The sequence below is a fragment of the Crinia signifera genome, chromosome 3, assembly GCF_055691185.1.
Source record: "Crinia signifera chromosome 3, ASM5569118v1, whole genome shotgun sequence".
NCBI lineage: Eukaryota > Metazoa > Chordata > Amphibia > Anura > Myobatrachidae > Crinia > Crinia signifera.
In genome coordinates, this window is record NC_139219.1 from 54672188 (window position 1) to 54695035 (window position 22848).

At 42.5% G+C, this 22848-nt stretch overlaps 1 protein-coding gene across 3 annotated transcripts in view; it reads right to left on the reverse strand.

Annotated features, from left to right (window-relative positions):
* Nucleotides 1-22848, reverse strand: part of MACROD2 (mono-ADP ribosylhydrolase 2) — a 1799128-nt gene that overhangs the window by 509049 nt on the left and 1267231 nt on the right. For all 3 annotated transcript variants that reach the window (XM_083175826.1, XM_083175824.1, XM_083175825.1), the window contains exon 7: nucleotides 3364-3394. In XM_083175826.1, coding sequence (XP_083031952.1) covers nucleotides 3364-3394 — 31 coding nt within the window. The remainder of the gene's footprint in view (nucleotides 1-3363; nucleotides 3395-22848) is intronic.

Genomic DNA, 22848 nt, shown 5'->3' on the forward strand with positions numbered 1-22848 from the left:
GAATCTTGCCAAGATGAGTGTTGATACATTTTATTATTAAATTGTGCAGGATTATGTGGGAGTTACAGAAACAGAAGCACAGGAAGAAGGTGGAAAGGTAAAAAAAAAAAAAGGTAAAAGCATGAACTGTTCATAAATACAAATCTCTGCAAAACCATCCATTGGCCAAATTTCCCTTTCGATTGATGTTTCGTTATTCTAATAACAACTCTTTGAGTAAACAACTATGTAAATGGATTAAGCCCTGTGCTGCATGTCAATTGCATTCATACATAATATATACTGTAGATGTAATCACCTTGATGCCTAATGTTGCCAGTTCTGTGTGTAGTGGATCAGCTGCTTCAAACATGCTGAGCTAATACCGATTCAATCTGATGTTTCATCACCACCGGTCCTGCTCATTAGTTTCCAACCTCATAAAACGTTTCATTCTGTGTTCCCGTCTCGTCCGGATATGCACAAATGATTTAATCTCACCTTAGGCTCTGCACATTGCCTAGCAGATACCCAACTGCCTACTTTTTATAATAAATTCATTTACACTGAGAATACATGATCCCATACCTGTTACGCTGGACACTGAGGGTGTACATTGCTAATTTTTCTTGTGTATAATTAATCAAAGTATTATTATTTTGATTGTTATTATTATTATGCATGCAGTCCTGTGTTTCTATGGCCGGGCAAGTCAGGCAATCGCACGGCTAGTATGCACCAGTAGTCCATGCAGTCCTTTTGGAATACTGTTGAAAATGTTCTCACAAAATGGCTGCCACCTCAGAGGATATTGTTGTAAAGGATGCTAGAGGAAGGGCCGATAGTTGCCGTGGGGCGGGGGGAAGCGTTGCTGTGCCGTTGGGCACAGCGGCGCCCCCCCCCCCCCCGGCGACTGGCTGCCCATCTGCATGCACCCTGACTTCCCCTACCCCCCCCAATTACCATTACTTACCAGCGGCAACCAGCAGCCGTGGCACAACATCTCCCTCCTTCACGGACGGTCGGGAGCGCACACTGCACAGTGCAGCCTGCAGAGCCCCTCTGTATCCTAGGCTTGGCGCTCTGCAGGCTGCACTGTGTATTGTGCGTGCCTGGCCGGGGGGCCGCCGGGTGGAGGAGGCGTTGTGCGGGTGTGGGGGTGGGGGTGTCGCTGTGCCACTGTGGGCAGCTTCCCTGGCCCCTCTAGAGGCCAGGGCCCGGGACAGCTGTACCCATGGCACTCCCCTGTTGGTGGCCCTGGACCAGTAGTACCTCTAAAATAGAGGCAGTGGCCATTTTGGGATAGGGTGCAGGTGTAAACAGTGGTACCCAGAAGATCGAGATGCTGCCCCATCTAAGTGACCACAGATGCCAAACAGGAAATTGGTATGAAACCCCTAACAATGAGCAGGTAGTTGAAAAGTTGGTGTTGCCTTACTGTCTGACATAATTTATAAGGAGCATTACTTTGTGGGACATGGGGCCAGTGTCGGACTGGGACATGAAGGGCTTACCAGGGAAATGCACTAAAAGGGGCCAACAGAGGGTGTGGTTATTTTCTTGAAGGCGTGTGGCCACCTGACCAGAGGGGAGTGGCTAGTCATTATAGGTGCCACCTAGCATATAAAGAAAAAATGTGCCTTTCAAACAAGGACAGTTCCACTCATGCAAATGTGTTAAAATTACTACAGAGATAAAATGTATATCAATAAAACATGTATAGATGTATGTAGTATATAGGTGCTAGGTGACACATATATACTGATAAACATATGCATAGCTACAGAAATATTATAAATAACAGAAAATGGATCGGAATAATCTGAATTTCAGCACACATTAACCGTCATAGCTGTTGTATCTCACTGTTATGGACATATCATTAATTCAAAACAGAATGGCTGATATACAAAAATATAAATCTGCCTGTGGAAGCATACAAAGATATCTCACCACAGAACCAACCAGAAATATATTTGCGTTAATATTATAAGAAGCAGGGACAATATATGCAGATACAAAATTATACGCCTGTTAATCTCAAAATAACATAATTTAATAAACACACAATATAAAAATATAATAGGAAATGTTTAGAGGTGGATCAAAGCTTCATTAAAAAAAAAATGAATGAAAAACAAAAATATGAATATTAGTGAACAATGTCACCAGAACATTGATGCATTAATATAAGTCCTTTTAATATGGACAGGTCCCCTTCAATCTGCTGAATTCCGCACTTGTAATGTGTGGCTACAAAGTTGTACAAATGCACTATTAAAATAGACCTTTCACAGGGTCATTGAGTATTGGGTTACCGCTCCCAAATGTAGCGCTGCTGTTAGTAGGGTCACGAGCTATGGAATTGATTTTAAGGCAGGGTTATAAATCAATGGGGCCCACCAGTGAATCCATCGGTGCCCTGGCGGGCCAGTATAAGCCTGCATGGGGCATAATGTGGTGCAAGGAGGTGTTTGTGGCATTAAATTGTGTAAGGGGCTCTACTATGTGGAGCATAATAAGGTATAAAAGGCACTTAATGTTATAAGGGACATTACGGTGTGGTGCATAATGTGGAATATCTGAAAAAAATTTGCAGTGCTGTGTGTCTTGTGAAGAACGCCCTCCGCCCGTAGTGCCGCCACCCCCCCCCCTCGCGGGCCGCGATCCCTACACGTCTGGGAATGGATGTTTTGCATAAACATCCATTCGCAGCTTATGGGGCGACACCCACATCATTGGTTGGTCGCCAACCATCGAATGATGTGGTGGATACGCGCAAAACTAAGACACTCTCAGGTGTCTTAGCTTTGCATGTGTTCTTGTGGGGAACATGGCGGGCAGCTGACATTTGGGGATGTCAGTTGCCCGCCCCCCGGCACCCGCATCACTGGGTGAATACCATGGGAATGCCCATGAAATGCTGGGTGTGCCTATGGCTGCATCCCCTGGCCCGCAGACTTGTGTGCGAGAGCCCCAATCAGTTCACCATGGCTGGCCGCACACAGAAATACGCATGCGAAATTCGCATAGGTGCACATAGACCAGAATAAGGTCCAAAATATGTTGTGCAACCAGTGAGATAAAGGGATCATAGAACAATATAATACATGGATCGGGTGCAACAGATATTACATAACAAAAATATTATGAGACCTTGCTGAAAGATAAAAGGTAAAACCACAGTGCCCACATAACGCATTATCAGCACTCACTGAGAATAGGAACACACCAGCCATTTACAGTGCATGTATCAGTAATATCTGTATACACAGGATCCTAAACAAAATCTTGGAAAAACATTGGATTTATTAAATAATATAGAGGTTAAATTCCCAAAATGAAAAAATAATTATGCAATTAATAAAAAGACCCAATTCTTACCATAAATTCCAGTAGAGATGCAGGGGAAGGCCTAAAATGCAAACAAAGGAAGATATATTACACACTTGTATGTAGGACTGATAGCTACATCCCGGACAACAGCAATTCTAAGTTATATTGTAATCACTTTACCCCAAATATATTCTGAGGCGGTTCCAGAGGTGGGGGCTGCAGCACACTCCAAAATTCAAGTAGGGACAACAAACTGCCATTCAGGTTGGAATGACAGTGGGTATGCACCCCCCATTTGAATTTTGAACTGTACTGCAGCCCCACATCTGGAGCACCCCTCCCAAGATTGAATAAACCAAGAGAAGAAAACAGGACAGTCTATAGCAGAGGTTCCCAAACGTGGTCCTTGAAGTATCCTAACATTTTCAGCATATACTGTACATGCTTGGCCACAGGTGACGTAATTAGAACCCAAGTCAGTCTTTCTTAACTGCCCCTGTCATGGATATCTCTAAACCTCAACCACTGGGGTGCCATGTGGACCGTGTTTGGTAAACTCTGGTCTAGAGTATTCCAGGTACTTGTTTAGTTTCACGGCGGCAGATAAATCGCATGCGATTTGCATACAATTTGCATGCGATATCGCATATGATTTTATGTGCGATTTAGTACCTGTTCAAAACCCCACTATCCACTATGGCATAGAGTTGATTTTATATAGTGTGGCGAGCGCAGCGAGCCCCGCGAGGGGACGCGGATTACTTTACATGTATTCCATGGCGATCGGACACGGAATACATGTAAAGTAATCCGCGTCCGCTTGCCACACTTCGGGCTCAGTGGCTCACTGCGCTCGCCACACTATATAAAATCAGCTGTATGCCGTAGTGGATAGTGGGGTTATGAGCAGGTAGTAAATCGCATCGCACATCAAATCGTATGCAAATCGCATGCGATATCTGCCGCTTTGAAACTAAACAAGTACCTAGAATTGCAATAAAAAATGATATATTGTTACTTGCGCTTAAGAAGGAGCTCAGAGTTTTAAATGACACTTACACTTAAAGTGTGATAAAAAAAAGTCCCAGTGTTTTATTCTCTCTCCACAGGGGTAATTATTTTCCTTGCGCACCCAAATCCACCCAGAGGTTAGATAATGTTTCTAGGTGGAAAAGAACAAGCATTATCTAACCTCTGGGTGGATTGGTTGTTTAAGGAAAATAATTACCCCTGTGGAGAGAGAAAAAACCGAGTTGGAGGGTGGTCATGCAGGCAGGTCTGATCTCTGACTCCCATCTGATGTGCACGGGACCGCACATCGGATGCAATGTCAAGCACATGCGATTTGAGAGGATTTCAAACAATTTCTTGGCCCGATCCGTTAGAATCGGGTGAAGTCAACCTAAATCACAAAAGTTTACGGGGGTCTTAAGTTGATAGAAACTCAAAAGAATGTTGTTTGCTAGCCACAGACTGGAAACATAAACATATACAATGACAGGATCATTCTTTTCAGTCACTTAACATGTTGTGAAATAGCTAGAGTGTATCACATATGTTTCTAATGTATACCGGAGGATGATCAGCTTTGTTGCAATTCATTAAATATTAGGCACCCTACACATGGGATGATCCATTGTTCATTCTAGCACCCTGCATCTTTCATAACCCATAGAGTTCCTCTTCCCTGCCTGGGGCATCACTCACTGCTGTGGTCTTCAGATCAGTGCTGCAATACAGATCACACTGTGCTAGAAGCACCGCAGCAGAGGGTGACACCCCAGGCAGCTAAGGTTTACTAAGTAACTGGTTCATGACTAATACTTTAAATACAATTCAGCAGCATAAACACACCTATAACAAGGCTTAGCTAGCAAATTGCCCTTCTAGTGCACGGTCCTGCCAACTGTCCTTTGACTTGTAATTTGTATAATGGGATATTATTTCTCAGTATGTATATGACCCTACCTGGCCGCAAATATAATTACAGTCTTGACTCTGGTTTTTGTCTTTTGAGTAATTACAGTTATAGAATATGATTACAAATTTGCAGGAAGATTTAAGTTAAGTTTCATTGGAAAGTGGGCGCTGTTAATAATAAATGAGACAATCCAGTGTGCATTTAAGAATGTTAAACAGAGAATGAACGTGTGGACAAACTGCTAAGTGTATTTCGGTAGAAAACGTCTTACAAGTCGTCACACATAATTCCTGGGAGCGGGAGCGATCCAAAGTTGTTATGTCTGAGAGCTAAGCACCAAAACACTTTGCTGAATCCGGAAATATGCTTCACGCCATATATTTCTAATCAAAATGACAACCCAGGCAATGACACACTACATAAACTAAGTTATCTGTCACTTTTCTGCTGTTTCACTGAAGGTTTTTTTTTATTTTTGTATTCTCAAATTGTAAGTTGATTGAAAGCATAGATGTAAACAGTAACTAACTTTGTAAAGAAAGGAGAAGGGCAGAAGTTTCCCATAGCAACCGATAAGCTTACTACCTATCATTTTGTAGCATGTATTTTTAACTGACAGCTGATTGGTTGCTTTGAGCAACTTCTTCACTTTCTCTTTCTCAAGCTGTTTTTTTTACCACTTCAGCTGCATTAACTTACCTAAACAAATACAGAACATTTTACAGCAAATGAATATAGCAGATAGTCGCACATTTGGCATGTGACGCAGTTTGCATGAGTTTTGGGAAAAAGCAACTTTATACATAAAAGCACACAGTCATGGTCAAGAGGTTCAGTTGTTCAGATCAAACACCAGAATGTGGAGTAAATGCAGTCTTCCTAGATTTATCCATGGTTTATTGATGCTAGAAGAGGATACACAAGGATGACTCAGCGTTCAGAATACGGGAATATCTCACGAAGTTTCACCAATATATATTTAATGGGTATCCAATTCAATTTGCCGTTAAAAAAAAAAAATTGGGTTCGAAAACGTGCAGGTTCTGTAAAACCTGTGTGTTTTCACTGCCGCAGACCCTTCAGGATGTGGTGAAACTGGAGATTTGCAGCAAGAATGTGCTCTGGGGTACACTTGACATGTCAACCTTAAGCTTGTGTTGACCATCTGTCAATCCTAGGGCACCTAGGGCATGTTGACCATTCTTAGCAGTCGAGCTTATCACTGACGGCCATTACTGGTTTACCTAGACATTGTCCATCACCGTAACCATTAAACACTCTGTTTAACATATGTATGTCCTTACTGCATCCTATACCACTCTGATAAGCTATATATGATGCATTTAGGGTATAGTACCCTTTATCCATGTCTTAAATAACTGATATCACTTTTTATTCATAAATGTATGCATAATGATTGCGCTGCAATGAATAACCTATTTATTTATAGAAACACCGGCATCTCACATCTATACTGGCACTATATAATCATCATGATAATACGAATTAATTGTTCGTCATTCTAAAACCCCATTACTATAATCCACATGTTCATTTTGATTTACAAACTTTTCCAAGGTAACCACGATACACATCGTTGGAGAAAAAAGAACACATCTCATAAACTAGAGAAAAGGTCTAACTCCAGATCAATGTCTAATGATCAAACTAATCTCCATAAAATGGCCGCCACACAATTAAACCAAGCTCCATGAAAATGGCTGCCATACAGACCACGTAATTCAATCCCCACAGTACAAGACTTCAGGGATCATCCAATCCTCTCCATGTTGAACTTCCAGAAAAGTGGCAGAAGTGCAGCGTTTGGTATATGATATCAATATAAACTGTTTTATATCAACTATAACATTTCTATTATGGTCATTTTTATTACTACAGTCCATAAATGTCACTACCTGTTCTCTATCCACTAATATATTTCCTGTGCACATATATTGCAAGAGTAAAGGTGAAAACTCTGGGCATTTTTACCCAGTGTGTATGCCGAGCGATGTCATGAAAATTGCTGGCCACTAATTGCTCAGTGCATACATACTGAGAGATTTTCACCTGGGGGTGAACGACAATGCATAGTAGGAGACTAAGGAAAGTGGTTCACCCAACCTGAAAAAAACAGACCAATGGGCGACAATGATGCGAAAGCACGCATCAACGCTCACTGCCCGTCCATACACACTAGTCGATTTTGAGCCTTAAAGTAGCTTAAAATGGGGAAAATGAGCTACAGTACTTTGAGCTCAAAATTGACTAGCGTGTATGCACCTTTTGATAGTTATCCATAACCATGCAACAGGAAGTGAAAAAGAAATTTCAAATTACTTCTGGAATGAATACAGTACCAGTCTAGCCTCAGTGTGACAAAATCGACATTGACTTCTCACACTAATGCAGCCCATACACTTGTGAGATATAATGTACAATCATGCAATTTCGATAAATCGATGCGAAAAAAAATTGCGTGGATCGCATGCCAATCGCATGTCTCACCCGAAGCGATGCACAGGCACATAAGTCGAATATTGCATCTCAAGATATTATGTTCTACACATAATATTTATCGCATGTGCAATCGTATGTGGTTTTTAAACACAATCTGCCAGTTTATATATCCCCAGAATTGATATATTGTTAGTGTTGTTATATACCAATTGTACCATTATACAACGCCATAGGATTGTTTAACCGCTATCCACCTACAGCATTGCCATACTGTATATATAATTTTGTGTGTGTATGTGTACTGTATGTAAAGCTTTGCTTACAATGTAATTATATTCTGAAAATGCAAGGTACAGTAGTTTGCTGTCTTTGTACATTCTTAATGATGCATGTTTGAGAAACCAGGCAATTCCCAATAGATCATTTGCATTCACACAATAAACTCTAGCCTCAAATAGGAAATAAATGGCACTAATAAATAGGTATATTTTTCCCCTAAGAGATGGCAATTCTTAAGCAATAAGTAGATCCAAAAGAAAGGGTCACTCGTTGAGGTTAAGGTACGCATATGCACAAGGAAAATCTTACAGCCTTTTGAGAGCCTGAGATTAATTAACTGTTTAATGGATGGGGGTGTTCAATCATTAAAAGATTTGCATTTTATCCAAAGTCTCCAACATAAATCCCTGGATTATACATGTGTAATAGAGAAACCTAACAAAATATTAAAATACATTTAGTTTAATGGCAACTTATAGGCTTTCCAATTTATGTTCTAAGGATCCCCCTGATCTACATAATTTAAGTTTAGGCCAAGAAACAGCAATTGCAACATTGCAAATCTTTGACATCCTCCCCAAGAATTCCATAAGTGAGGGACAATGGTAGGTAGCCTACCAACAGTTTTAGGTGATGCCCCTCCTGAGACACATCCTGGATGGGCTTGACTTGCCCCCAGTCATGCGGAAGATGGGTCACAGGAAGAAGAATTTAGCCTGAGTACAGAGATTTGGTGTTTCTCATCAAAGAGACGTTAGAAATTATGTGATACAGGAGCCACTCATAAGCTCCAAATGGAGGTATCAAGAGAAAGTCTCAAATTGAGAGAAAACTGAAGCTATAAACCATAACGGGTGTCGGAGGACCTCCCGACGTCGGAGTACTAACTGTTAAAAACCCGACAGTCATGATTTACAGGGGGCTGTTCTCCCTCGTCGGGGTCCATGACCCCCATAGAGGGAGAATACAACCTGGCTTCTTTGCACTTGAACCGCTGTCAGAGTACCGATGTCAGTCTAATGACTGTCAGAATTCTGACTATCAGACCTCCATACCACACCCACCATAACATTTATTTACAAGACCTCCAGGAAGAATGTGCAAAATGGAATAACCTAAGGATTAAAGGGACTATTTTTTGGGGGGGGACAGACAAATTTTAAGTATCCCCAAGTTGTAACAATGAGAGACTGCAGCAGATATCTCAGATTACAGCTGCCGCCCACACATTTCTGAACTCAAATGTAATCACCATAGGTTTCTATACGGGGCTGTTATGCAGTCGTATTTACCAAACTTCTAAAACTGAAACATTCTGGAGAGTCAAATAAGTAAAGCCTAAGGGTGGTGCCATCATTTTTCAACATAAATGTAGCCACATTGATTTTATACCAGATATCGGCCTATGAAGAAGGGCAGAAAGTGTTCCAAGACATCTGCTCGGTCACTTTGGCTAAAGACATCATCTTAAGCCCCCATACACTTATGCGATTTGGGCCGATCTCACCGGATTTCACATGATTCCGACGGATCGAGTTGAGAAATCAGGTGAAATTGTCCGAAATTGCATGTGTTTGACAACCACAATTTAAAAACCTTTAAAATTATCAGTACTGAACGCTTGGATCGGGCACTCTGATCTCTCAGGGCCATGTGGATAATGAACAAATTCTTAATACGGTACGCCTGCTGGTTTTTGCCTATTTTGTCTGCAAATCTTTGTGGACAAATGTATCCGGTGAGAGTCCACCATACTTCACCTTGCACTTTGTAATTTTATCGATTGTACTGTATTAAATATGCAGCATATGCGATTCTTTAATATTTTTCATGGTTTATCTGGAATCGGAATCAACCTGCCTTAGTGGTGACGTGACCGCTCCCCTCAAAAGCAAATTTTGGTATACTAAATGAGTATACCATATTTAAGGGTACAAGTTCAATTAAATACTTATAATGTTGGTGTTTTAAAACTGTAATACACTATTTGGTATCTTCTCTTTTTCCTTTCTTTTGAGGCACAAATTTGTTGAAACAAAAGGAAAAAAGGAAAAGGAAAAATCTTATTGGTATTGTTTTTTGTCTATTTATGTGTATATGAAAGGTGGTTCATATAAACCAACTAAGTCCTTGGGCAGCGATTGACACAAAATTGATCTACAATTACTATTTTCTCTAAATTCTCATGAGGCCAAACACAATTATTCATTTAATTAAATCAACAAAAAAATTTGAAGATTTTTTTTGTTATAAATTCTTCATAAAATGTTTTTTTTTTCTCCCACTCCTACTACTAGAATGTTTAAAAGCTGTGTTTAATGTTCTATAAATAAAATGGGAAAACAGTTTAAATGATAATACTGTAGTATTTAACATAAGGCTCATAATATCAGAAATTTTAGTTTTATTTGAACACAGTCCATTGGTAACTTTTGCGTGGAAACATGTTCTATATTTGGAAATCTTTAGCAGGCATGTCCAACGATGGCCCTCCAGATGTTGTGAAACTACACATCCCAGCATGCTTTGCCACAGTTTTGCTATTAGAGAATGCTAAAACTATTGCAAAGCATGCTTTGATGTGTTGTTTCAAAACATCTGGAGGGCCAACGTTGGACATGCCTGCTTTCGAGAATTAAAATAATTGTATTTGTTCTTTATTAAAATCGCAGCTGTAACAGCAGGGATGGGGAAGAACCTTTGGCCCTCCAGCTGTGGCTGAACTACACATCCCAGCATGCACTGCTACAGTTTTACTATTTGGCCATGCTAAAACTGCAGCAAAGCATTCTGGGACGTGTAGTTCAACAACAGCTGGAGGGCTCTACGGCAACAGTTGACCTAGATCCTTGCTCCTGGATCCTTACCCTCATGCACCATTATTGAATTAGTCTTTATAACCATAACTTATCCTGTCTCACATGGGAAGCTGTCTGAGCTTATAAAACACTTTCCACAATCTCTTATCCTACCTATGCATGTTCCGATCTACAGACTTCGAGACAATCAACGTGTTTTATTGCACTGATCTGCAGTTACTGCCCCAGGTTTCGAAAGACAATAACTTAAAATGTGCTTTTCTCCATATGCCTCATAGACAATCAGAATAAGATATATGCCAGGCTTACACATGGGACCCAGGCATTACATGCTACAAATAAGTAGCACAGATTCCCTGGTAGCCCTCACTGAAATGGAGACTGGTCCCTGGGGCTGGGTATATATCATTATTAGGGTCAATAAGTGAATTCCTCAGTGAAGAAAAGCTACTTATTGTTCTCTGCAGAGACTACCTCTCAGACAAATTCTACTCACTGTTTTACACTCTACAACTCCCTCAAAGGTAACCAGAGGCTGCTGTATAATGACATGGCTGCAATCTTGTTATACTTGCCAACAGAAACAGCCAAAAAATAAAGAAAACCGAGGGCTGATTAAGCAAGAGGTGACATAAACTACAGAAGGAGACTGAGCTGCCTGCACTTTAGGTTGTGTGTTGCTAGGGTGTTATGACAAGATCAGTGTTAGCCAATTAGGGATCAAGGGAGGAGTCCTTGAGCTAGGACTAGTCAGGAAGTCAGGTGATCTGCCTCTCTCTGGTCGGAATTTCACCCCCCCCCCCTAACTTTCTATTTCTTGGTGACGGAAAAGAACGGTCCTTGTTTAAATGAATATCGTATGAAGATAGTGGGATGCACTCTCCTGACATCGATATGTCGCTAGCCCATGCCCTCTGGACACCATTTGCATGGGTGGGTTGCGAGGGGAGAGTTGGACACCAACGATGTATGAATGGCGTGTTGTGATCTTACCCCTCTCTCTTTTCTATGACTGTTCTTTAGGGCCGCCACACTTTATAGTCAAGTTATAGCTGTCAATTAATAAATTTGACATCTTATGTTGAAACGCCAGCACTTGTGTTTGTCTCGGTATTTTAGTGTTAAGTTAGTTTTAAGGTTTTAGATAAGTTTATTAAAGTGTGGGGCATAAAGATTGCTGATGGTGAGTTTATGCAATGCAATGCTTGACACAGTCCACCTAACATGCCTGTACCAGTCTTAGCTGTTCACAAACAGAAGACAGACATATGACCCAACAATCAACAATAGTCAAATACACTGAAGCATCATCCCCACAATCATCCCCTTTCCTAACCTGGATCCCCCTCATTCCCACCTTTAGCAATGTAAGTCCCGGGGAGTTGTCCAATGATTTACAATAAGATGGAAGCAGAAACAAGACACACCCACTTTAGCAGTTTGTTTAACCATTTACTGTAACTGTTTCCAAAAAACTCAAGTGGCAGTAGAAATCCCAGTGACATTACCGTCCCCCACCCATAATTGTAATAGTACTAGGACATGAATTATTTGAGAAACAACATCATGTAAATAAAATGATTATTTCTACTATATCTATGTGTTCCTCCTATCACCAATATGCTTATGAGAACTATGCACTTTTTTTTTGGTACATGTGCTCCAGAGTGTAGCTCACATGAGATTCTGAGGTGTGATGTCGGCTGTTTAACGGCACAGTTTCATGGGATGCAATCATGTCATCATAAGCCCAGCAGGCTGCAATTGTGTCCTACTGTATGTGGCCGTACAAGGTACTGTAAGTGGTCTAGTCTGTACTGGAGATTGTTTAGTAGATTGTTTTAAGTTTATAGTTCCACAATATTTTTAGTCAAAAGGTTAATTCAATTAGCTACAATGTAATATTGAATAGCACGATGCACAGGTGATGCAAATCCCATACATACGCAAGGCTTGTACATTTTTCTGAGCACCCGTATGGGGCTGAAAGATAAAATACACAATATGTTGGAGTGATGTAAGGTTCCCTTGCCAGCATAAGATTGCCTCTAATTAAATCTACCCCTACCCCCCTACTAATACTGTATGCATGCTGTGTATGCTTACCTACTTTTCTTCTATCCGGGAGAAGCCTGGAAAAGAGATGCAGCCTGTCACTTTGGGGGCAGGGCCATATGGACACCCACACTATAGGAGAATGCCGTGATTCGCGGGTCCGTGGGTAGACCAGACACTATTCCTGTCTTTGAGCTCCACCCCCTTCATGCTGGTATAGGGGTTTGTCTGTTTTTATCCTCATCCTGCCATGGTTAACTAGGAAGTGGGCAGGATGCAGAAGAATGCAGGAGAGTAATTTATCATTCAGGGGCTGTGGGAGATTACCCTACAAATTGGGAGCCTCCCGCTGCTTCTGGGAAGTATGTAGCTGTGCTGTCATATATACATTGTAGCAATAACTAGAGAGGGTTTAACAAGCCATTCCCTCTAACACAGAATGATGACAGCAAGGCTACCTAAAAATTCAGTACTAATATACAGTAATGAACCTACAGTATCCTTACTGAATAACACTAGCCAGGCTATAGACTTGTAAGTTCAGTACTAAGCATGAGAGGATGTTGCAGGATGATGGGAAAAAAAACAAGCATTAGCCCGTACCGAAATGGGGACAAATTGTCTTTTTAACTTGGCCCTTGAGGACATTTTCACATCCAAATTCATCAATTTAGGAGCTCCCTGGAGGCAAACGTTCAGTCTGAGATGCTGTATCACATACTTTTAGTAGATGTCACCCACAGACACAGCTGCATTAGTCAAAAGGTCAAGTAGGATTGTTCCTGCAACCTCAGCCTCTCACTGGTAGATGAGAACACAGCCAGGCAACACATGAAGGGGGATACTTGTTCTCAAGGAGCAAATAAAAATAGCTCAGGTGTACAGCTCAATCCATCTATTACTTCCAGGTGTATCTAATATTATGTGCATGAGAAGTACTAAGCAGAAAACGAAAGCTAAAGACAGTGAATATCACACAGTTAAATACTTTCCATGCTAAGCCACTCACATGAGTCTAATGTGGGGATGTTTGTCATAATGGGGACACAATAAAAGAGGCATCAATGACACTGTGAAATCCCTGAGAACGCTGCCAGCACAGCATGATAGCTAACTAAACATTACGGTACTTGTGAGTTATCCGGGCTGCCGATTTTTTCATCGCGCCCGAAATCGGGGGCATCGCGTCGGTCGTGGCCGTTATAAGGAGCCGCGACGCGATGCCCACGATTTCCCATAGACAGTAATGTTAAAAGACGCGATGGACCCGATTTCCGACACGATTTCCCATAGACAGTAATGTTAAAAGACGCGATGGACCCGATTTCCCATAGACAGCAATGTTAAAATAAAATTACAATGTGAAATTGGCCAATATGTTTTTAAAATAAATGTTTCATGGCCCCCCACCACCGTTAACGCCACCCCGCTATTGACGCCAACCCGAAGCGTGGCGAGCGGCGGCGGTACGCGTCCTCCGACCTTTTCATGCCCTACTATCCACTAGGGCGTGGAGTGAGAATAGAATAGTGTGGCGAGCGCAGCGAGCCACCGAGCCCGAAGCGTGGCGAGCGCAGCGAGCCCCGCGAGGGGACGCGGACACCTTCACAGGTATCCGCGTGCCCTTGCGGGCTTCACAGGTGTCCGCGTCCCCTCGCGGGGCTCGCTGCGCTCGCCACGCTTCGGGCTCGGTGGCTCGCTGCGCTCGCCACACTATTCTATTCTCACTCCACGCCCTAGTGGATAGTAGGGCATGAAAAGGTCGGAGGACGCGTACCACCGCCCCTCGAGGGCTCGCTGCGCTCGCCACGCTTCGGGTTGGCGTCAACGGTGGTGGGGGGCCATGAAACATTTATTTTAAAAACATATTGGCCAATTTCACATTGTAATTTTATTTTAACATTGCTGTCTATGGGAAATCGGGTCCATCGCGTCTTTTAACATTACTGTCTATGGGAAATCGTGGGCATCGCGTCGCGGCCCCTTATAACGGCCACGACCGACGCGATGCCCCCGATATCGTGTCTTTTAACATTACTGTCTATGGGAAATCGGGGGCATCGCGTCGCGGCCCCTTATAACGGCCATGACCGACGCAATGCCCCCGATTTGGAGCTAAATCGTGGGCATCGCGTCGGTCGGGTGTCCTTAAGTTAACCAAACTTAAGGACCAAATCGGCAGCCCGGATAACTCACATGTACCAACATTACTATACATCGATAAATTGCAAGCCCAATCTGATAGTGTGTGGCCCAAGAATCATCTGGTTGCTAAAAATACACCCTGAGTATAGGGTAAACAACTCCAATAAGAGAGCGGACATTAAAGGCAATAATAATAAAGAATAATGACATATTATATGTATTGCATACAAATTGAATTTAAACACCACAAAAATTATAAAATATACAACAGATTGGGCACACAGTAATCAGATTGCTTTAAATCACACATTGGTCACCAACAAATATGGAATGCAACCATAAGAGCAATTAGTCCTAATCACATACTGAGAACCAGCTAGTTCCAGTTACTGTATATCCTGCCAATGAATTAATAGACCGTCTTTAACCAATATAGGAAGCCAGCACAGGCTCAGTAACTTGACAGAAAAACGGCAACTCTGATACAATGTACTAATCTAAACACTGTGGACAAACAAAGTAACCAAAGGCTATTGGTGGCCATACACATGCAGATTTATCTTCAGATCTGGCTGGTTGGAACAAAAACATGGTTATGGATGAGAGAAAATGGCAGTTGACCATTTGCTTGGAAAACTGACAAACTGTCACTGATCCATAACCATGTTTTTGTTCCTACAAGCCAGATCTGAAGATAAATCTTACTAGTGTATGGGCACCTTATGAAATAGGAACCACACAGTACAGACGGCGCCGGCCTTATGCTTGCTGGCGAATCGCCAGCAGCATGCTGCTGGCGATCCGCCAGCAACACGGCGCGCCATCTGACTGAGACGCGCGTGCGTCCCCCACGCACGCGCGTCTCAGTATCCGGGCGGCCGGCCGGCGAGGCGGACGCAATACTGTCCGCCTCCCGCTCGAGGGGGGCTGGGGGGACCCGAGGAGGCTGTGGGGGGGGTGCGGGCGCCCGGTGTGGGCACCGGGCGACCGTCGGAAGGGGACGGCAGCACCGTCGGAAGGGGACGCGCGCGCACCTCGTGCGCGCGCGTCCCCTTCCGACACACAGATGGCGCGGGAGCAGGGAATGGCGATGGCGTCGCCATCGCCATCCCCTGCAAAGATGAGCCCGGCCCCATCTGTACATAAGAATATCAAAGATTGTTACATGTTCTGATAACGTGAGGACAGTATAGGAGATTGCTCTAAACCTGTCTACTTAGAAAATTCTACACAATAAACTTATATAAGACAAATTAAGGAATACACATCCTGAGTTTCTACACCCCACCAAACTTTTACAGTATATCACTTTTTTTCTAATCTTTTTGCACATTTTTTTTCTAATACTGTCTATTTAGGAGGGTGTAATTAGTAGGGTGTAATCAATACATCTCCTTTTTAAATACAATTTATTAAAAGTTATATTTTATATAAAAAAAGTGTGAAAAATCAGTTGGATGTCTACCTGAGTTAATTTTGGAGTGCACCCACAATTTCTCCATCTCCTCTCTTTTTTCTCTATTGCAAATTACTACATAGGAGAAGGGTAGCACCATTGATCCATAATACACCAATCTAAAGTGAACATATGGAAGAGTGATAAAGAATAAGAAATATATAAAAATACAACTCATGTGAAGACGTACAAAAAATTAATACTCTGTGTGGAAATAAAAAAACCTATCCTTTTGAGTATCTAATATTATATCTTACACTCTTTAAGGGTACCCAAGTTAATCTGCATAAATCTTTGGACTTCAGAAATTCATCACCACATTTGTTATTGGTGATTATTTTAAGCCCATAATGACAATGATGTTTATAATATGATAATATTTGGAAAATAATGGCTAAAAACACTGGGGGTTAGTCTACTCGATATGAAGCGCATAAAGTTTTAGGCATATGTGCAGTCACTTGGCGAGAGTGGGTCAGTTGAACTGCTTGTTCGCTGTCCCGTTCGCACCTAGCAGTGCAGGCGGGGGCGTGGGGCAGCATGAAAATAACTATACGACGAATCATGTTATTAGAAAAACTACAAAAGCATACTTCAACCAGGGCTGTGTGATAGTATGCCATATGCTTATTTATTCACTACACTCTGTACAAGCCTTGTTTTCCAGAGTGGCCACATCTTCCACATCCTGCTTGGGTAATCCCCGAGCCGAATAGAGGGGATGGACTAAAAGATGTGAAGTTGTATACTATAGCCCCGCCTCCTACCCGCAGTGGCCGAATTACTGTTTAGCTAATTGAGGAACCCCCCTTAATATAAATTCATTATTAATATTACATTTACTGTAGTAAAACTGTAGCACTAGGCCAGGGGTGGCCAACCCGCGGCTCTTCTCCCTCTGATCTGAGGCTCCGGCATGCACAACACAGCTGGGTCGCGGCCGCATAAGCAGTGACACGCTAGGAGGATGCTCACAGCAGCGTCTCCCGCCCCCTTCCGAACTGCCTGCCATCCTAAATGCAGTGGCGTCACTAGGGCGGTGCGGCCGGATGTCACCCTTCAGTAGGGTGACACCAAAGATCCACACCCCCGCCAGCAGCATTCGCACACCCCTGCTGGCTGTACCCAAACCCAGCGTCCATGTCAGCACCCGCACACCCCACCCCCCCATCGGCTGTCTCTGCACCTCCCCTCCGGGCCGCCGGCAGCATCCACCAAAAGGGGGAGAAGAACCCTTCGTTGCCACACACAGAACTACTTGTGCAGCACTAAGAAGAAAGCTGGGGACAGTGAGGCTATCAACAAAGAGGACCAAGCGGTGAGTCCTACAAGGGGGCACCACACATTACATTATATGTATTGGGAGCACCACAGGGGGCATTATATGTATTAGGGCACCACAGGGCATTTTTTGTATTAGCAGCACCAAATGGGGCACAACAGTGGGCATTATATAGCATTAGCAGCACAACAGGGGGCATTGATTGTATTACTGGCACCATAGGGGGTATTATATATGTAAAGGGCACTATGGGTATTGTATGTGTAAGCGGCACCATGGGGGCATTATATGTATTCGCAGCAACACAGGGGACATTATGGGCCCGATTCATGATCAATGGTTCACTCGCAAGGACGCGAATTTGCATCCGAATGAATGAACCAGAATAAACCCTTAAGTGGTGTATAATTTAGCTCCACCCCTCACTGCAGAACTGCAAATCACAGGCATTTCCCTATGTTGGAGAAGTGGCCTAATGACAAGACCATTACGCCCCGCCCCTGAAGAGCCCGGTAGTTTCTTCTCTCTGGGCTTCTCCATAAGAAAAGACTTACGCAGTAGAGAGTAAGGCACAATGTTACCAGGTGTCCCATCATTCACTTAATCTTCTTAACTGCAATTATTTTCTATAGTGAATTGTGCTTTTACAGAGCTGTGATATGATTACTTTCTTCTTTTCTCTTCTTAAGAGTTATAGATGAATATATCTTGAAATAAATGGTAAATTACTTGTAGCAATTTGTTACTTATTTCATTTAGTATTTATTCAAAATCTATTTAATGCGCACTTAATGAATACATAGACATTGAAGAGAGATAAGTGTAATTCATAATATTATACGTTTTCATTTCTACCCTCCCTATAAACTCAAAGCATGTTCATACAAGGGAATCTCCTGCAGTCTGTACAACCGCATGATACTCTCTGGATTGATATAATTTGGAAGCATTCAGTATTATAAAGAATTGACTTCAAACATAAGAAAACATAAATGGAATATGTTGTATTTAAATGAAATCTAAACAGCAGGTTATTTTTTTAAAATGATTAATGTCCCACTTCCATCACATTCCCTGTTGTGCATACTGTGCCACACTGCATATAGTAGAGCGTTTAAAATGTTAAGTTCATGTTTAATATGTAATATCAAACTTTGGTGCGATGTGCATTTCACTCGAGTCTTTAAAGTTTGCATTTCACAAATTGTATTTCCTTTTTGGATCTAATGACCTAATGGTTTAACAAGATGTCATTTTTTTAACCGTAAATTCTAGAGCAGTGAGAATCCCAGCAGGGAAACAGCATTAAATTTATACAGTGAAAATAGCCAAACCATAGTCAAATATGTAATAGGCCAATCAAGAACCTGTCACTCATCGATCCTTACCCCCTCAAAGTATCATTTTTAAGCCTCATTTAGTACTCCCACTGTCAGTGCATTGCATTCATGGTCTTCTCAGATTTTGACAACTCAATGTCAGTCATGCCCTTTAATTTCTAATAGTAATTAAGTTTCCCTCTGGCCCAGCTTGCTACTAGTGACCTATCCCACTGAGTAAAACTTTCACCGTAAATAAGTCACGTCTCCTAACTGTCCCAACAGTCCAGCTAATTGGACATTATTTGGAGGAGGGATACTGCTCTGCAAAACAGTGGGTGATCCCTGAATAGATGCGTCTAAAACAGTGCAAAGAGGTGAGCAGGTGCTGCCAAGCTGTGTTGGACATGCCCCAAAATGATGTAAATAGGGTTTGGCTGCAAGCCCACACCACTCCCACCTGAGTCCATGCCCCATTTCAGGTTACACCCAACTATGGAGTGGGAGGGCCCTGATTGCATGGCAGCAAAAAGTGTAAGGTATAAATAAGTCGATATGGCAGTTTTAATGTCCCCTCTGTATCCACCACCAAAGCCTTTCTGCTTATCAATAAGGGACACCCTGAGGAAGGCTTACTGATAAGCAGAAAGGTGTTGGTGGTGGATACAGAGGGGACATTAAAACTGTTGGACTGGACCTTGCGACTTACTATTCTAAAGGTATATGAAATTCACAAGAAAGAATTATATGTTGGAATATTTGACGATACAATGTGAGATATCGTGTGACCTAAGCTAAGGCTTATTTCTGGTACGGAGAACAGCTCACATGATTGTCATTGGTTTATTTTATCCAATGAGAAGTGCAAATGTATTGTTCTTTTTTTAAGGTACCAAGCTCTGTGAAGCGTACCATCATCGAATACACCAATAACAGTGTGAAAATTGGATATCTCAAGTGGGCGCACCTTATCTTAGCCATTGACCACTTACCAAAGCGCCATTGAAATAGATATCAGAGATATCAAACCATATCTTAAGCAATTTGGTTAGGAGAGGCATCATTTAGATCCCACTCCTGCAAACCATGGCATGTACATGCAGTCTAAGGGTGCGAATGTACAGTTGCTTAGCTGGGTATGAACCCTATAACATGGCACCACTGGCCATCAGAGCCCATGTTCTGGCAAGACACCTTTGGTAAATTGCCCTAATAAAAAATAGGATGCGCCAATAAAAAATCAAATTTATTTGTGCAAAACTACAAAAGAATAATTACTGTATAACAAAAAATATTGTTAAACCGGCCCCTACCATCTTTTATTTGTTCTTATCTACGCTGTACTGTTAATTTCTTTAAGTGTTCATTGTAGGTGGGCATTTGATGACAATAAAGATATATTTGATTTGATTTAGGACGCACATTAGATATACAATGCTTGTGAACACAAAAAGAAAAAAACTAAAAGAAAAAAAAACAACTATAAAACAAAAGTCATTTACTTCACAAAACAGGTAAATAGATAATATTTCGGCTTCACAATGAAAATAGTATTGCAACCTACTTTTAAGAAACTTGCTTTGAGAATACGATGGAAATGAAAACCACAGAAGTAACATTTTACAAATTACTAAAACGGCATGCCTACTAGCTCCACCAGGAGCACCTGGCGATGAAGCTCTGATTGCGCTTGGCATCACCAAGGCTTCCTTCACTTTTTAGAAACACATTTGGACAGTAAATTGATTTCAAATCTAAAATGAAAATGTAGTAAGTTAGCCGATGCTAAGCTCTCTATATTCATAAACACATCTCTATTCTGTTGTTTTTACCAACCACTAAGCCCTAAAAGGGCCTGATACAAAGATGGGTGCACTTTGGAGAACACACGTTAGAGCGTTCCTTTAAACCAACCACTAAAGGTGCCCATATACTACGACGATTCATATACAATTTTAGTCTCTTTTCATGTGATTGCATTCTTATGAAAAGCATCCAAACTGCATGTGATTGACAGCAGGTTTGATGCGATGCGCGGCCCCGTGCACATGGAACTGGAGCCTGTGAGTCTCATCAGCCGCAGAAGCAATTTCTTGAACTGCGTCCGAGCCGGGTAGGATCGGCTGGAACCGCAAATGTTAAATACTGTACGGGACCCCAGCAAGTTACTGCAGAAGGCCATCACATCACATGTGTAATCAGCAGACAGCACAAACATGGCAGCAATGTGGAGGCACATGATGGGAGGAGTCTAAAATAACATACAATTCAACAGATTTTTCAGACTCCATGAATCACTGACTGAAATTAGAAAAGTCATCAGCCTGATGGTCAGCAACATGTAGTCGCGACCCCATGCTGAGAAGGTCGGGACCCACTTTGGGGTCAGTACCCTCAGTTTGAGAACCGATGCCCTAGTGCAGGGGTGGCCAACCGGTCAGAGGTAAAGAGCCGAAAAATATCGGTAGTCAAGCTAAAGAGCCAACATCATGCGCACGCCGAAGGCGCATGCGCCAAAAAAAGGGGTGTAGTCTATTTTGACCCCTTGGGTGGGTGTGATACAAATATGCCTCTAATAGTGCAGTGCCTTATATACATTTGCCCCCAATAGTGCCAGATACACATATGCCCCCCCCCCCACGGTGCCAGGTATGCACCACACGGTGCCGGGTGTGCCCCCACAGTGCCAAAAAGCTGGTATGCCCCCACAGTGCCACAAATGGCTATGCCCCCACAGTGCCACAAACGGCTATGCCCCCACAGTCTCCTTCCCCCTCACTTCCCTGTGACTGGGCCGCCCACCAATCAAAGGTCGCTGGCCGGTTCCTGATTGGCTGCTGGCCCACGAGCTCTAATTGGCGGACGGCCCAGTCACAAGGATGCACAGTAAGGGGTAGGGGAGATGCGCGATGCGCGTTCTCCTCCCCTCAGAAGGAGAATGGATTCAGGGAACCGGCAGCAGGGGGGACTGGGACAGACGGTGGGAGTCGGGCAGCAGTGGGAGCAGGAGCCGCACTTTACAAGGGGGAAAGCCGCATGAGGCTCAAGAGCCACAGGTTGGCCACCACTGCCCTAGTGTATGGACAGCTTATCACCATACATAGGGCCAGATGTACTAAGCTTCAAACGGGATAAAAACGGAGAGTGATAAAAAGCCAGCCAATCAGTTCCTGTCTGACATTTTTCAAACACAGCCTGTGACATAGCAGGTGGGAGCTGATTGGCTGGCTGTTTATCACTCTCCATTTTATCACTTTTGAAGCATAGTGCATCTGGCACATAAAGAGAAAAGGGCAAGACAGAGCCTGACTTCTTCAGGGTAAGGGTCTTCTTTTTGATAGATGGACAAAACATCAAATCGAGAGAGAGAGAATGAATGGCTAGTGCATTTTCATATATTTAACATTAAGAGAAGTTCTATTTGTCATTGATGACCCACAGGGGCACTATGCACTGCTAATGAGAGCTAATTCAGCCTTGTCATGAACTTCTCCTAAACATGTATTAAAGTACGTGGCTAGAGATGTTTTATGTTAGATTAATGAGACTATTGCTCTCAGAGAGGTGAAACTTGACAACACAAGTGCTGCTAAGCAAACATTTTCATCAGTACATAATGTTCTGAATTGAAAAAAAGCAACAAAAAAAGCTGCTCAACTGGAAAACAGAAGCACACACAGCGTGTCCTAATTCTAAGGGAAATTGATTAAGGCAAATGAATTTCCACCATTAAATAACACAATTTTTTGAAGCTCGGGATAAAAACAGAGGCTGTGCACAATCAAGATCAACATCTT